At 50.6% G+C, this 15,332-nt stretch overlaps 1 protein-coding gene across 2 annotated transcripts in view; it reads right to left on the bottom strand.

Annotated features, from left to right (window-relative positions):
- Nucleotides 1-277: 277 nt before the first annotated feature.
- Nucleotides 278-15,332, bottom strand: part of LOC129462633 (serine/threonine-protein kinase Nek4-like) — a 39,128-nt gene continuing 24,073 nt past the window's right edge. Inside the window, exons 3-6 of one of the 2 annotated variants that reach the window (XR_010115781.1) lie at nt 11,790-11,907; nt 6,831-6,959; nt 4,552-4,656; nt 278-1,738 (exon numbers count right to left, since the gene is read on the bottom strand). Coding sequence is in view for 1 of the 2 variants with exons in the window: in XM_063618248.1 (XP_063474318.1) it covers nt 4,652-4,656; nt 6,831-6,959; nt 11,790-11,907 (252 nt within the window). In the remaining variant the exon portion in view is untranslated. Of the gene's footprint in view, nt 1,739-4,152; nt 4,657-6,830; nt 6,960-11,789; nt 11,908-15,332 lie in introns of those variants that run through there. The other variant, XM_063618248.1, reaches the window with a different exon arrangement.

Genomic DNA, 15,332 nt, shown 5'->3' with positions numbered 1-15,332 from the left:
AACAGCCATGACTCATCCCAGCCCCAACCAGCGCTGAGGTTGGTGGGGCCCCAGATAACTCGCTAAACTTGGGGCCGCCCCAGATTTTCCATGTTTGCGTTTCTCCTCTCCTTTCTCTTCCAGCTAAGAGTCCTGGGAACTCTTTCTAGAGTTCCAAGTAAATGCTTTGCAGAACGCCCAACCCAGATCAACACCCAGTAGATGCTCTCAGTGCACAAGGAGACATCCAGAGATCTTGCTTTTACCGAAAGTATCCAATGAAAGGCAAAAGACAAAGTTGGTCTTGACCCTTTCTATTTTTTTACTTTTTTGTTTCTTTTAGTCAAGATCTTGCTCTGTTGCCCAGGCTGGAGTGCAGTGGCACCATCATAGCTCACTGCAGCCTCAAACTCCTAGGGTCAAGGGATCTTCCCGCCTCAGCCTCCAAGTAGCTGGGATTACAGGTGTGTGCCACCATGGCTGGCTAATATTTTTTCTTTTCTTTTCTTTTTTTTTTTTTTTTTTAAACTGAGTCTTGCTCTGTCATCCAGGCTGGAGTACGGTGGCCTGTTCTCAGCTCACTGCAACCTCCACCTCCTGGGTTCCAGTGATTCTCCTGCCTCAGCATCCCTAGTAGCTGGGATTTCAGGCACATACCACCATGCCCAGCTAATTTTTGTATTTTAGTAGAGACGGGGTTTCACCATGTTGGCCAGGCTGGTCTCAAACTCCTGACCTCAAGTGATCTGCCTGCCTTGGCCTCCCAAAGTGCTGGGATTATAGGCGTGAGCCACCGCTCCCAGCCTATTTTAGTTTTTTTAGAGACTGGCATCTCACTATGTTGCCCAGGCTGGCCTTGAACTCCTGGCCTCAAGTAATCCTCCTGCCTCACCCTTCCAAAGTGCTGGGATTACAGGCATGAGCCACGGCACTCAGACTTGCCCCCTCTTACCGAGTGCTGGGCTGGCACCCAGGACCTCAGCAGCAAAGGGAGCTTAACAGGCATCAGATGAGGAAGGCTCAGAAGGCTGGGCGCAGGGAAGGAGGCTCTGTCTGCAGGACATGAGGACTTTGGGGAAGGCACTCAGCCGGGAAGTCAGACATGACCTCATCCTAGTTGAGGTTCCCTATAAGCAGAGCCTGCGATGGAGATGTGGGTGCATGTGGTTTTCTGTAAGTGAGGGTTCTCGGAAGAGGGGAGTAAGGAGACAAGGTGCAAGAGGAAGAACAGCAGACAGGTCCCAGCTGGAGGCCTGATCCCAAGGCAGGCCTGAAGCGTGAGTTTTCTGAGTCAGTCCCGCCAGTAAGCAAGGGGGCCCTGCTGAGGACCTGTCCTCAGCCAGTCGGTCCCTGTGGGCTGCCAAGAAGGGTGCGTGAGGGGTGGGAAACACAGCTGTGAGCAGTCAGCGGCCACACTTGAAGCAGCCGGCTCCTTCCTTCCTCTTCTTGGCTGCACACCTGCGTTTGGGGAAGGAACTCATGGACTGGTTGCAGCTGGGGTGGGAAGAATTAAAGAGACACCGCTGAGCTCAGTGCTGGAGGGCCCAGGGCTTCGGAGGCAGAGGCAGCAGGTTTCGAATCTTGATTCTGGGTTGACTCGAGTCTCCCGCGTGGAGCTCCAGGGGTGCACAGCTCATGGAGTGCGGCACGGATTAACATGGCCATGTGGTAGGCATTCTTCACCCCATAGCCTGGTGCATGGCAAGTGCTCAACGAATCATGGCTTTGCAAACATCTCCAAGTGTCACAGGCCTGGCCGCTATAGTGAGAGATTGAACATCAGTCGCCAGGTGTTGGGGAGGGAAGAGAAGGGGTTCAGGTGCCTTCCTGGACTCATTCCAGCACCCACGGGCACTCAGTGCACTTCTATCTGGGTCAGGTTTTGCTCCTTCTCATCCAGTGCGAGGCGGGCACACAGGACCCCGAAAGAACGGAGGTCATGAGAGTCCAGATAGGAACCAGACCCCTGGCGTTGGGGTGGCTCCAAACCTCTGTGTTTGGGAGTTCTGGCTTCCCCAACTTCCCCTCCTAGCCTCAGCCCCTATGGATGGAAAAGTACCCCCAACTGGCATGACTGATCGATTGGTTTGGGGCACAAAGCTGGGTCCTCTCTGAGGAGCAACTTGGCAGGAGGTGCCCGCAGTCTGGCCTTGGCCTTGGCCACAGTGCTACTTTGAAAGTGCTTCAAACTCGCCAATGATGTCCTAAAGCCCTGATGACAAACCCCAGCCTCCCACAGGCCCTGCTCTGGCGGGGACACCTCTTGGGCCTCACTGCAAACCACACGACCCTCCTCCTGTGCCCCGCCTGCTCCAGGCACACGGAAGTCCCTGTTGGTCATCAGGACCACCTCCCCCTGGAGGATCTAGGGAGGGTCCTCTCTTGCTTCTTTGAGCTTCTGGTGGCTCCAGGCATCCTGGGGCTGGGGCGTGCATCACTCTGCACATGATCTTTTTTTTTTTTTTGAGACAGGGTCTCACTCTATCGCCCAGACTGGAGTGCAGTGGCGTGAACATAGCTCACTACGGCCACAACCTCCTGAGCTTAGGTGATCCTCAGCCTTCTAAGTAGCCACGACTACAGGCACACGCCACCACAGCTGGCTAATTTTTTCGTATTTTTGGTAGAGACGGGGCTTCACTACGTTGCCCAGTCTGGTTGCGAATTCCTGGGCTCAAAGGATTCACCCTCCTCAACCTCCCAAAGTGCTGGGATTGCAGGTGTGAGCCATGGTGCCGAGTCACCACATAGCTGCCTTCTCTCCCCTGTGTCTGTGGCTTAAAGCTCCACGTTTTTCTTACATGGACACCTGTCATTGGGTTTAGAACCCACCCTAAATCCAGGATGATCTCATCTCGAGATTCTCAACTTGATGACATCTGCAAAGACCCTATTTTCTTTTCTTTTCTTTTTTTTTGTTGAGACGGAGTCTTGCTCTGTCTACAGGATGGAGTGCAATGGCACAATCTCAGCTCACTGCAACCTCCGCCTCCCTGCTTCAAGCTATTCTCCTGCCTCAGCCTCCTGAGTAGCTGGGATTACAGGTGTGCACCACCATGCCCGGCTAATTTTTTGGTGTTTTTAGGAGAGATGGGGTTTCACCGTGTTAACCAGCATGGTCTTGATCTCCTGACCTCGTGATCCACCTGCCTCGGCCTCCAAAAATGCTGGGATTACAGGCGTGAGCCACTGTGCCCGGCCTCACAAAGACCCTATTTTCAAATCAGGTCACCTTCACAAGTGCTGGGAGTTAGGACGTGGATATGTCTTTCAGGGGAGGGGTCATTATCAAGTCACTACAGCTGTGGTGGGGAACACGATTAGGCAATCTGCTGGCGACTCCCCACATGGGCTGAGAAAGGTGAGGACGATTGGCTGAACACTGGAGAGAAGGTGAAGGAGGCACCAAGATGATAGAGAGAGAGAGAGGGACAGAGAGGGCTACTATGCTCCACTCTCTGCTGGAAACCCTGTTGACAAAGGAGGAAGCAGCCCAGGGAAGCTCCCGCAGGTCCCAGCTCAGAACAAACAGCTACCCCTGACTCTGTGGGCCCAGAGCAGATCACTGCCAGCCGGCCCCTGCGGGCTTTCTGGCCTGGGCTCCCTGGCACGTGGGATCCCTTGGCCCCGTCTGGAGGAAGCCCCACGAAGCCAGAGCCAGGGGAAGAGCTGCTGGCTGGACCCCAGGCCCAAGGTAGACGCCACCCAGGCCCTTCTTTCGGTTCTGCAAACACCACTGGCTCTGCTGGCTCTGAGAGCAGAGTCCAGCCCCCATGCACATGACTATGCGGTGCCCTCAGCCCCCGCATGGGTCAGAGTTTTCCGTGTGCTGCCTCCTCGTCCTTCTTCTTCTGCCGAATGCCTGGAATTCCACAGGAATTTCCACAGAGGCCCACCCTGCTCCGAGCCTCCTAGTGAAGGAAACAAACGCCAGCTCTGAGGCCCGGGGCTGGGAGGGCTGAGCTGGCAGCCACTCCAGAGATTTGCTGTCTCAGATAGGAAAGGACGGCCTGGGATCCTGCACCCATGATACCCTCTTGGAGGCCCTACTTTGGGGCCTGGGAAAGGGGGTCTCTCTAGCCCCGTCACCCCCGCATACACATAAGTGCATCCCCCAGCACACGTGCACACAGGAACCAGAGACATGACTGGCCACACAGGCACACATCATGCTGGAGGCAAGATGGGTAGACATGTTCCCAGGGGTGCACCCATCCACATGGACCTGGGGCAGCCCAGGGCCATCTGAACAGAGAAGTAGCCTAGCCTGAGTATTGTCTTGGAGCAAGCCAGCCAGGGTTCCAATCTCAGCTCGGCAACCTCAGTCAAGTTACTCAACCTCTCTGTGCCTCCCTCACCTCATTTGCAAATAGTAGTGTCAGAGGGGTTTGAACCAGAGCAAGTCCATCTTGAATAGGGGCTGGGTAAAATGAGGCTGAGACCTACTGGGCTCCATTCCCAGACTGTTAGGCATTCTAAGTCACGGGATGAGATAAAAGGTCAACACAAGATACAGATCTAAATACTTTGCTAATAAAACAGGTTGCAGTAAAGAAGCTGGCCAAAACTCACCAAAACCAAGATGGCAACGAGAGTGACCTCTGGTCTTCTTCACTGCCACACTCCCACCAGCGTCATGACAGTTTACAAATGCCATGGCAACATCAGGAAGTTACCCTATATGGTCCAAAAAGGCGAGGCATGAATAATCCACCCCTCGTTCAGCATATAGTCAAGAAATAACCTTAAAAATGGGCAACCAGCAGCCCTCGCGTAGGGCTGCTCAGTCTATGCAGTGGCCTTTCTTTATTCCTTTTCTTTCCTAATAAACTTGCTTTCACTTTACAGACTTGCCCTGAATTCTTTCCTGCATGAGACCCAAGAACCTCTCTTGGAGTCTGGATCGGGACCTCTTTCTGGTAACAGTAGTACCCACCTGAAAGGGTTGCTGTGAGGATTAACTGAGTTCATGCATGGGTAGCACTCAAACCCTGGAACACAGGAAGTGCCACATATGTGTTTGCTGTGATTAGTGGCATCATACACGCAGACCTGTGTAAGGCCACTTAGCAATACACAGACACATGCAGAGGGATATACAGAACCTCAACAACTCACATGCAAATAGACACACAGACATGAATACACATGTGCAGAGACACAGGCACTTATACACACATGCACACAGGTGAGACCATCTTTGCAAAAATTATAACAGAAAATTGTGACAGTGAAGGAGATCTGATCTAACCAACCCCCATCTTGCCTTTCACCTCCAAACTGCTCTTCATCCTTCCTGGACTTGGGCCAAACTAACTCTGGGGAACATTTAGTTTATAGTTTAAGTGCTACTTTTGTTTTTAGTGTATAGTTTAATGATAATGATTCCCTTCCCCAAAACTCAACCGCCTTTGTGAAGCTAACAAAAGGCCACCAGGTTACGAAGCTAAGGAATGAGAGAAAGCTAAATTCTGCTAAGGTATAGACATACATGATTACCAGCCATTATTCCAGAGGCCACAAGATTTGCAACTTCCCCTATTGCCCCTGCAGATAACATCACTATTGTAGAATCTAAGATCAGCTTTTTGAAATGTCTTCTCAGGTTTTTGCATTTCTGATGATCCACTGAGGACTCAGTGCACATGAGGACCATTTTCCATAACCCTTTGATTGCATCCCCAACCAATCAGCAGCACCCATTCCCTGGCCAGCCAAACAATCCTTGAAAAACCCAAGCCTATGAATTTTCAGGGAGACTGACTTGAGTCATAAAACTCTGGTCTCTGCCAGGCATGGTGGCTAACGTCTGTAATCCCAGCACTTTGGGAGGCCAAGGTGGCGGATCACTTGACGTCAGGAGTTCAGGACCAGCCTGGCCAACACGGTGAAACCCTGTCTCTACTAAAAATGCAAAAATTAGCTGGGTATGGTGGTGGGCACCTATAATCCCAGCTATTTGGGAGGCTGAGGCAGGAGAATCGCTTGAACCCGGGAAGCGGAGGTTGCAGAGAGCTGAGATCACGCCATTGCACTCCAGCCTGGGCATCACAGTGAGACTCCATCTCAAAGATAATAAAATAAAATAAAATAAATAAAATTAAATTAAAATAAAATAAACTCCAGTCTCCTATTCAGCCAGCTCTGCGAGAATTAAACTCTTTCTCCCTTGCAAATTCCCCAGTCATGATAAATCGGCTCTATCTGGGCGGTGGGCAAAAGAATCTATTAGATGGTTACACAGATACACAAATGCACATTCAGAGTATAAAGACAGATGCACCCACAGTGATTGTGCAAATGCTTGCACAGACACACACGCATGCACGCATGTAGATACCAATCAATGCTGGGGCGATGTCTGCAACCAGCCCTCCAGCCAGAGCCAACCCCTGGACTTGTTCATGATGGTTCCAGTGCTTCCTCTCCCTCTCCCCTCCCTTATGCCCTCCACCCTGGCTCACCTTTGTCCAGGACACACCTGGGAGTGGCCATGGGGACAAGAAGCCTTCCACATCCTTCAACAGGCTCCTTTGTCACCTCTCGGGTTATAATACACCGGCTCACACACAGGCCAGTTTCTGTCCGCCTGACTGCAGATATCCCCAAAGTGCCCACTTCAAGGAGGAAATGAGACCCTGGGCCCCAGTAGCCTCTGACCCCATATCTGTCTCTGTGACCAAGGGGAAGAAAAACGCCTGAACTGCAACAGCTCCCACCTGTCTCCCCTCCTCTGGGCCAGCATCTCCAGAGGGACCCTTTTTTTCATCAGCGCCTCAGCCCAGACCATGTCGATTAAAAGCTTTCCTCTGTGGGACATACGGAGCATTTTTAAGCCACACTCCCAGTACCTTTTTGACTCCTCCAAGACCTGTGTTGCAGGCAGCAGGGTTCCGCACCCACACGGGCACATGGGGCCAGACTCGGGCTCTGGGTAGCACAAAGACACGAGGCATTTACAGGAGAGGTGGCTGGAGGGTCTGGAAGAACAAAACACTAGGGTCATCACAGGCTGGGTTATTTTTCCTCCCCAGGGCTCAGTCTGCTCATCTGTAAAACGGGGTGAGAAGAACCGCCATCTGTACTGGGCATGAACATTGTGTGGGGCTACGCACGCTCTGAGCTCCATCCCAAGCATGGAGAAATTTCCCTCCTTAGAAGGCTTGCAATTCTCCAGCCTCCTTGGAGCCAGGCTGGGGCAATCAGGTGTGCCTGATCCAGATGGAATGGGTGCTAGTGAAGCAGCCTCATTGTCTGGGGTAAATACCCGAAATGTGTTGTCTCACAGCCATGCAAAACTAGGATGAGGGCACACCAGAGTGAGGTTAAGAGCAGAAGTTTAATAGGCGAAAGAAAGAGAAGAGCTCTCTGCGCAGAGAGGGGTCCCAGAGAAAATGGATTGCTGCTTCCGCAGTGGAATGCAGGTTTTATAGATGAGCTTGAGAAGGCAGAGTCTGATTTACATAGGGCACGAAGATTGGTCGGACCAGGTGTGCTATTTGCATAGCACGTGAAGAACTGGTTAGGAATAGGTGTGCCGTTTGCATAGTGCATGAAGAAGCTGGCTACCCTACCCTAATCTTTTATTATGCAGATGAGCTCTCTACCTGGCCAACGCCAATGTTGCCTGTTCCTTTACTGTACACACGGTGACAAAGAAAAGGGAAAATAGAGCCCCCATGTTGAATACACCCGGCCTTCAGGCAGCCCTTTCCTATTGGCACAGCTGCCGGCATTCACCTGTGCAAGCTTCCAGCTTGCTTATCTGTGTCTGCAGCTCGATTTTCCAGGCTGCTCTTTGTCAGAAAAGAAATGATGTGGAGGCTACTTTTTATTGAAAGGGAAATTCCGCCGAGGACCCTGTTGCCCTTACTATCTGCCTAAAGAATTTTTTTCCTTTTTTTTTTTTTTTTTTTTTTTGAGATGGAGTCTAGCTCTGTTGCCCAGGCTGGAGTGCAGGGGCACAATCTCAGCTCACGGCAGCCTCCACCTCCTGGGTTCCAGTGATTCTCCTGCCTCAGCCTCCTGGGTAGCTAGGATTACAGGCACGCACCACCAGTGTGCTCATCTGTAAAAGTGAGCCCAGCTAATTTTTGTATTTTTAGTAGAGATGGGGTTTCACCATGTTGGCCGGGCTGGTCTCAAACTCCTGATCTCAGATGATTCGCCCACCTCGGCCTCCCAAAGTGCTATGATTATAGGCGTGGGCCACCGCACCTGGTCTGCCTAAATAATTTCTTTCTATCTCCTGTATCACTAGCACCACAGAGAAGTGGAGAAGGGGCCTCACAGTAGGTGGCAGGAACGCCCATCTCTTTGGGCCAGTGTGGCTGCCGTGGGTCCAGGGCTGCAGTCTGGGAATGGAGCCCCAGTAGAGCGGTACAATTCCGGGCATTCATTGGTGGCTCACTCCCTATCCCATCTTCAGTGCAGGGGCAGAACTACTCAATTCTCTTTCTATAAATTCTTCTTCTGCTTACATCAGCCAGGTCTGTTTCTGCTGCTGGCAGCTGGGGACCTGGGCTCACCTATGGCCTGATGAAACTGCTGTGAGGAGCAAATGAAACAACCCACCAAGGACTCAGCACAGTGCCTGCCTATGAGGGGCACACAGCACGTGGACAAGCCTGCTATTCACAGCATAGGCTGCATGCAGTGGCTCACGCCTATAATCTCAGCTGAGGTGGGAGGATCACTTGAGCCCAGGAGTTCAAGACCAGCCTGGGCAACATAAGGAGCTCCTGTCTCAACAAAAAAGTTAAAAAATTAGCCAGGCATGCTGGTGGTGCCTGTAGTCGCAGCTACTCCAGAGGCTGAGGTGGGAGCATCACTTGACCCTAGGAGTTTGAGGCTTCCGTGAGCCATGATTGTGCCACTGCATTCTAGTCTGGGTGACAGAGTGAGACCTTTCCACACAAAAAAATATATATATGATTAGCCCAGCTCTGTCACCTGCCAGCCAGGAATCTGAGTACATCACATCACGTCTTGGCCTCAGTTTTTTCAACTGTAAGATAGGAACAGTAATAGTCCACTTCCCAATAGGTTTGGGGTGATGATTAAATGAGATAATGCACATAACAAGTGCTCAGTATTTCCCATTGATGATAGTGGTTGCCTTCAAATGGTAATAGCATGATTTCTTTGAGTTTTATGAGATAGGAACTGAGTAGGTGTCCTCAAATTCAGAGGAAAAAAATACACTGGGGTTGGGCATGGTGGCTCATGCCTATAATCCCAGCACTTTGGCAGGTTGAGGCAGGTGGATCACGAGGTCAGGAGTTCAAGACCAGCCTGACCAACATGATGAAACCCAGTCTCTACTAAAAATACAAAAATTAGCTGGGCATGGTGATGCTTATCTGTAATTCCACCTACTCAGGAGGCTGAGGCAGGAGAATCATTTGAACCCAGGAGGTGGAGGATGCAGTGAGCTGAGATCATGCCACTGCACTCCAGCCTGGTCCGACAGAGCAAGACTCTGTCTCAAAAAAAAAAAAAAAAAAAAAAAAAAACCCTGGAAATTTAGCATCTAACTTTAATTCCTAATAGAGCAATTCTCACGTTAGTATTAGCAGAAGTCCAACCGGAATAACAAGTATTTTTAATTCCACAATCTCATTTTAGATATACATAGCTGGCTACCTTTGTAACCTGTGTATTTTTTTTTTTTTGCATTGAAAAAATATTCTGGTTAGTAAACTTTAGTTATTTAAGTGCATAACAAAGTGTTCAAGGAAATGGGTACTGACGTCAACAACTTATTGTGAAATGCATCCAAAAAGTAAGATGTGTAGAGTGATGCATGGATGGGTGAACGGTTAGGTAGAGAGAGGGACAGAGGGATGAATGGATGGATGGATGGATGAATAAACAAATGCGTAGAGGTTAGAGGGATGGTTAGAGGGAGACAGGAATGGATGCACGGATGGTCAGAGGCAGGGATGGATGGATGAATAAATGGATGGGTAGATGGATGGATGGGTAGATGGATGAATGGTTAGAGGGAGAGAGGGAGGGATGGATAGATGGATGGATAAATTGATGGATGGGTGGTTAGAGGGAGGGAGGGATAGATGGGGCATGGATAGATGGGTAGATGGATGAATGATTAGAGGGAGGGAAGGATAAATGGGTGAGTGGTAGATGGATGGATGGATGGTTAGAAGGAGGGAAGGATGGGTGAGTGGGTGAGATGTATGCATGGTTGGATGGATGGATGGATGGATGGATGGACAAATAGGACAAAATGTTATCTGGGTGATGTATACATAGGTATTCACTGTATAGTTCTTTCAACTTTTCTTTATATTTGGACAGTTTCACAATAAAACTTTGGAAGAAAGATTTTTTTAAAAAAAGAAAAAAATGCAACAGAGAGAAAAGGACATTCAAAGTCTGGGCAAAGAAAAAAGATTCATCTTAAAATAATCTTTATAGGCCACGTGCAGTGGCTCATGCCTGTAATCCCAGCACTTTGGGAGGCCGAGGAGGGTGGATCACTTGAGGTCAGGAGTTCAAGACCAGCCTGGCCAACATGGTGAAACCCCGTCTCTACTAAAAACACAAAAATTAACCAGGGCCTCTGCCTCCTGGGCTCAAGAGAGCCTACCCTCTCAGCCCCCCAAGTAGCTGGGAGTACAGGCAAGAGCCACCATGCCTGGCTAATTTTTTTATTTTTTGCAGAGACGTGGTTTCACCATGTTGCCCAGGCTGGTCTTGAACTCCTGGCTCAAGCGATCCACCTGCCTTAGCCTCCCAAAGTGCTGAGATTACAGGTGTGAGCCACCGCACCCGGCCAACAATATGTTGACGTAGATAACCTTGTTTGTTGACTGTCCTCTCAGTAGAAAGGGAGGTCCACTCTGCCAGGGCTGGGTCCTTATTAGGCATTCATGGCTGGATCCGCAGGGCTTAGCACAGCATCCAGCACATAGTAGTTGCTCAACACATGTTTGTGGCGTGATTGAGTGTGTAAGTCAGTGAATGAACAAACGAATGAAGGGGTTCTCGCCCTGATACTTGTCCTGCAGCCTGGGAAACTGAAGCTCAGAGATGAAGTGACTTCACCGAGGTCACATGGACAGTGGGCAGCAGAACTGGAGTTACCTACGCAATTGGGATTACGAAATATTTCACAAGTGCCAAGAAGTGCACGTGACGCAGGGCTCTAGAAGGTTTCCTCTTCGATTTGCCACAGTCCCTGCAGCAGAGAGGCAGCCCAAGGCTCTGCAAATCACTGCCCCTTTATCACGGCTGCAGCCACCCTTGTGCAGGCCCTGGCTTGAGGTCTTCTCACTCGATGCTGGTATGGGGGTGATGACCATCCATCTGGCAGGTCACAAGGACAACCCTCGGGACAGGAAATCTGATCCTAATTGCTGAGTCACAGCTAAACGGCAGAATGACGTCATCTGTAACCATGGCATGCATTCCAAACTCAGCCCCAGCTTGGCTTCTCCTCAAGTTTGAGTGAGCCCCTGTCAGTCTACACCACCCCTCCTCATGTTCGGCTGTTTTCAAACCCGCACACTGGCAAAGACGCTGCCAGGAAGGAAGGAAGCCAAGCCCAGGGAGAGGAGAGAGCTGGTTTGCTGTGGGTGGCCAGGAATAAGGTCCCGTGTGTGGAGGAGACAGAACACAGTCAATGATACCAGGCCGGGAGCAGTGGCTGACTCCCGTAATCTCAGAATTTGGGGAGGCTGAGGTGGGAGGATCGCTTGAGCCCAGGAGTTCAAGACCAGCTTGGGAAACATAAGGAAACCCATCTCTATTTAAAAAAAATATCAGCCAAGCATTGCGGTGCATACCTGTAGTATCTGCCACATGGGAGGCTGGGGCAGGAGAGTCACTTGAGCCCAGGAGGTCGAGGCTGCTGTGAGCCGTGATTATGCCATTGCACTCCAGCTTAGGCGACAGAGGGAGACCCTGTCTCAAAGAAAGAAAGAAAAAGAGAGGGGAGGGGAGGCAGGGAAGGGTAAAGACCCCATACTGGCATGTACAGCCTCCTGCCTGACCCCCATTCCCAGGAGCCCCTTTCAGAGAGTAAAGAGAGCTGGAACAAGGGAGCAATGCTGATGGAAGGACAAACGGACAGATGGACAGACTGCGTTGGGGGCAGAACGGCCCGCGGGCTCCAGATGAGCACGATCAGCAGGAGAAAGCAGGCCATGCACAGGTGATGTGGGTGCCAGAAGCAAGCTAGCCAATAGAGGAATTCCAATAACCCACAGCACTCAAGTAAGATAAAAACACCCTGACTTCTCAGCAGGCCAGCATGGCCCCCTAGAGGCCAAGGGCAGAATTTTATTTTTATCTGTCTATCTCTCTATCTGTCTGTCTATCTATCTATTTTCAAGACAGAATCTCGTTTTGTCACCCAGGATGGAGTGCAGTGATGTGATCTCGGCTCACTGCAACCTCTGCCTCCAGGCTTCAAGTGATTCCCCGCCTCAGCCTCCCAGGTAGCTGGAATTATAGGTGCGAACCATCACAGCCAGTTAATTTTTGTATTTTTAGCAGAGACGGGGTTTCACCATGTTGGCCAGGCTGGTCTCTAACTCCTGGACTCAAGTGATTCACCCGCTTTGGCCTCCCAAAGTGCTGGGATTACATGCATGAGCCACTGCACTGAGCCTGTTGAGGCAAAGCATAACCCCATATCTTCCTAGCCAATGGACCCCTTGCTTCTGAAACAGTTCTGGTGCTCAAGTTCTGGGCATGTCCTGGACTTCTTGGTTTTGCAGGGAGGAATCACTAGTTCTGGGTGTTGATAGACATCAAAGCTTTTCCAACTGTGCATCTCCGGGATACCTGACTTGCTGTGTTGGCTCAGTTATATCTGCCAGGGAACTTGACCTTCTGTTATCAACAGAGTAGGTCCAGTTTGGGCGGGTCTTGCAGTTGTTTTCTCGAGGAACAGTTTGGGCTCACCCTGTCTTTCCAATCAGCTGAAACTGGAGCATCCCTCAGCCTCAGTTTCCCCAACATCCTGAACTCTGCTCCCTTCATCGTGCACAAAGGCCAGATTTCCTGTGAAACCATATGGTGCAGAGTTAGGAAGAGACAGCCCTGGCCAGGCATGGTGGCTCATACCTGTAATCCCAGCACTTTGGGAGGCTGAGGCAGTCAGATCACCTAAGGTTAGGAGTTCGAGACCAGCCTGGCCAACATAGCAAAAGCCCCTCTCTACTAAAAATACCAAAAAAATTAGCCAGGCTTGGTGGCCCATGCCTGTAATTCCAGCTGCTCTGGAAGCTGAGGCAGGAGAATCTCTTAAACCCAGGGGGCAGAGGCTGCAGTGAGCCAAGATCCCAGCACTGCACTCCAGTCTGGCCCACAGAGGGAGACTCTGTCTCAAAAAAAAAAAAAAAAAAAAAAAAAAAAAAGACAAAAAAGAAAGAGCCCTTCTGTGCCCCCTGCCTGGGCAAATGACACCTCCACCCACACAGGCTCAAAGCCAAGGAGCAAGATATCCTCCTTACCACTGGGCGCAGTGACTCACGCCTGTAATCCCAGCACTTTGGGAGGCCAAGGCGGGTGGATCACGAGGTCAGGAGATCCAGACCATCCTGGCTAACACAGTGAAACCCCGTCTCTACTAAAAATACAAAAAAATTAGCCGGGCGTGGTGGCGGGGGCCTGTAGTCCCAGCTACTTGGGAGGCTGAGGCAGGAGAATGGCATGCACCCGGGAGGCAGAGCTTGCAGTGAGCCGAGATCGCGCCACTGCACTCCAACCTGGGCGACAGAGCGAGACTCTGTCTCAAAAAAAAAAAAAAAAAAAAAAAAAAGAAGTTATCCTCCATACCACTGCCCTCTCCCACCCTCCACCTTTCCCAAAGCCTCACAGGGTACAGCACAGACTACTCTGCACCCCAATATCAACTCTCCCCTTCTTCCAAAGCAATAGGACTTCCAATACATAGCTGGGCACAGCTACCCAGAAATAAGACCACATTTCCCAGCCTCCCTTGTATATAGGTGTGGCCAAGGGGTTAAATTCTGGCCAATAGGATGTGCGCAAAAGTGACCTGCGCAGCTCCCTGGATGTGTCATTAAGGGAATGGGCAGGTCTACCTCCATCATTAGCGTCCCTTCTCCTTTCTCCTTCCTGGTAGTTGGAGTGCAGGAGAGGGTGACCATCTGATTTGGACAATAAGAGCAAAGACAATCGTTTAGGGATAATGGAGCAACAAGGTAGGAGGAGCCTGGGTCCCTGATGCCTTGGAATAGCCAAACCAGAGCTGGGACACTTATTTATACCAGGACTGACTCTATGTTAAAGGGAAACAGAGGCCGGGTGTGGTGGCTCACGCCTGTAATCCCAGCACTTTGGGAGGCCGAGGCAGGCAGATGACTTGAGGCCAGGAGTTCGAGACCAGCCTGGCCAACATGGCAAAATCCCGTCTCTACAAAAAATACAAAAATTAGCCGGGCTTGGTGGTGGGCGCCTATAGTCTCAGCTGCTCGGGAGGCTGAGGCAGGGGAATCATTTGAGCCTAGGAGACTGAGGCTGCAGTGAGCTGTGATCACGCTACTGCACTTTAGTCTGGGCAACAGAGCAAGAAACTGTCTTTAAAAAAAAAAAAAAAAGGGAAACAATCCTTTCTTGTTTAAACCAGTTATTTTAAGTCTTCAGAATGGCAGCTGAACCAGTATCCCAACTAATAAAGTCACCAAGTTCTGTGCATTTTGCCCATGCTGGTCACCCCAATTCATCTACTTCTCTTTTTTTTTTTTTTTTTTGAGACAGGGTTTCGCTCTTGTTGCCCAGGCTGGAGTGCAATGGTGTGATCGGCTCACTGCAAACTCTGCCTCCAGGGTTCAAGCACCTGCCTCAGCCTCCCGAGTAGCTGGGATTACAGGCATGCGCCACCACACCCAGCTAATTTTGTATTTTTAGTAGAGACAGGGTTTCTCCATGTTGGTCAGGCTGGTCTCGAACTCCCGACCTCAGGTGATCCACCTGTCTCGGCCTCCCAAAGTGCTGGGATTACAGGCATGAGCCACTGCACCTGGCCATCTACTTCTTTTCATCTCCACTGACCCCAACCCAGGCAAAGACATGGTCCCCTCCATCCTTCCCTGACTTCCTAAGCTGCAGCCTCACCAGCTTTCTATCAGTTACTCGAATGTATTAGGCTCACTCTGGTAGCGGAGCCTTAACACATGCTACTGCCTGCTTCTTCCTCTCTTCATCTAATCACCTCCTATTTTTCCTTCAGATCTCAGCGTGACCACCAGCTCCTCTTCAAGAAAAGCTGTCAGTGACTACTCTGATAGGGCAGAGACCCTGTTATGAAATCCCAGAGCACCACGAACCTCTCCTGTGTAATATGTACCATAAGTTAG

This window comes from Symphalangus syndactylus, chromosome 14, assembly GCF_028878055.3.
Source record: "Symphalangus syndactylus isolate Jambi chromosome 14, NHGRI_mSymSyn1-v2.1_pri, whole genome shotgun sequence".
In the NCBI taxonomy this organism is placed as follows: Eukaryota; Metazoa; Chordata; class Mammalia; order Primates; family Hylobatidae; genus Symphalangus; species Symphalangus syndactylus.
This window is presented reverse-complemented; position numbering and strand designations above follow the sequence as displayed.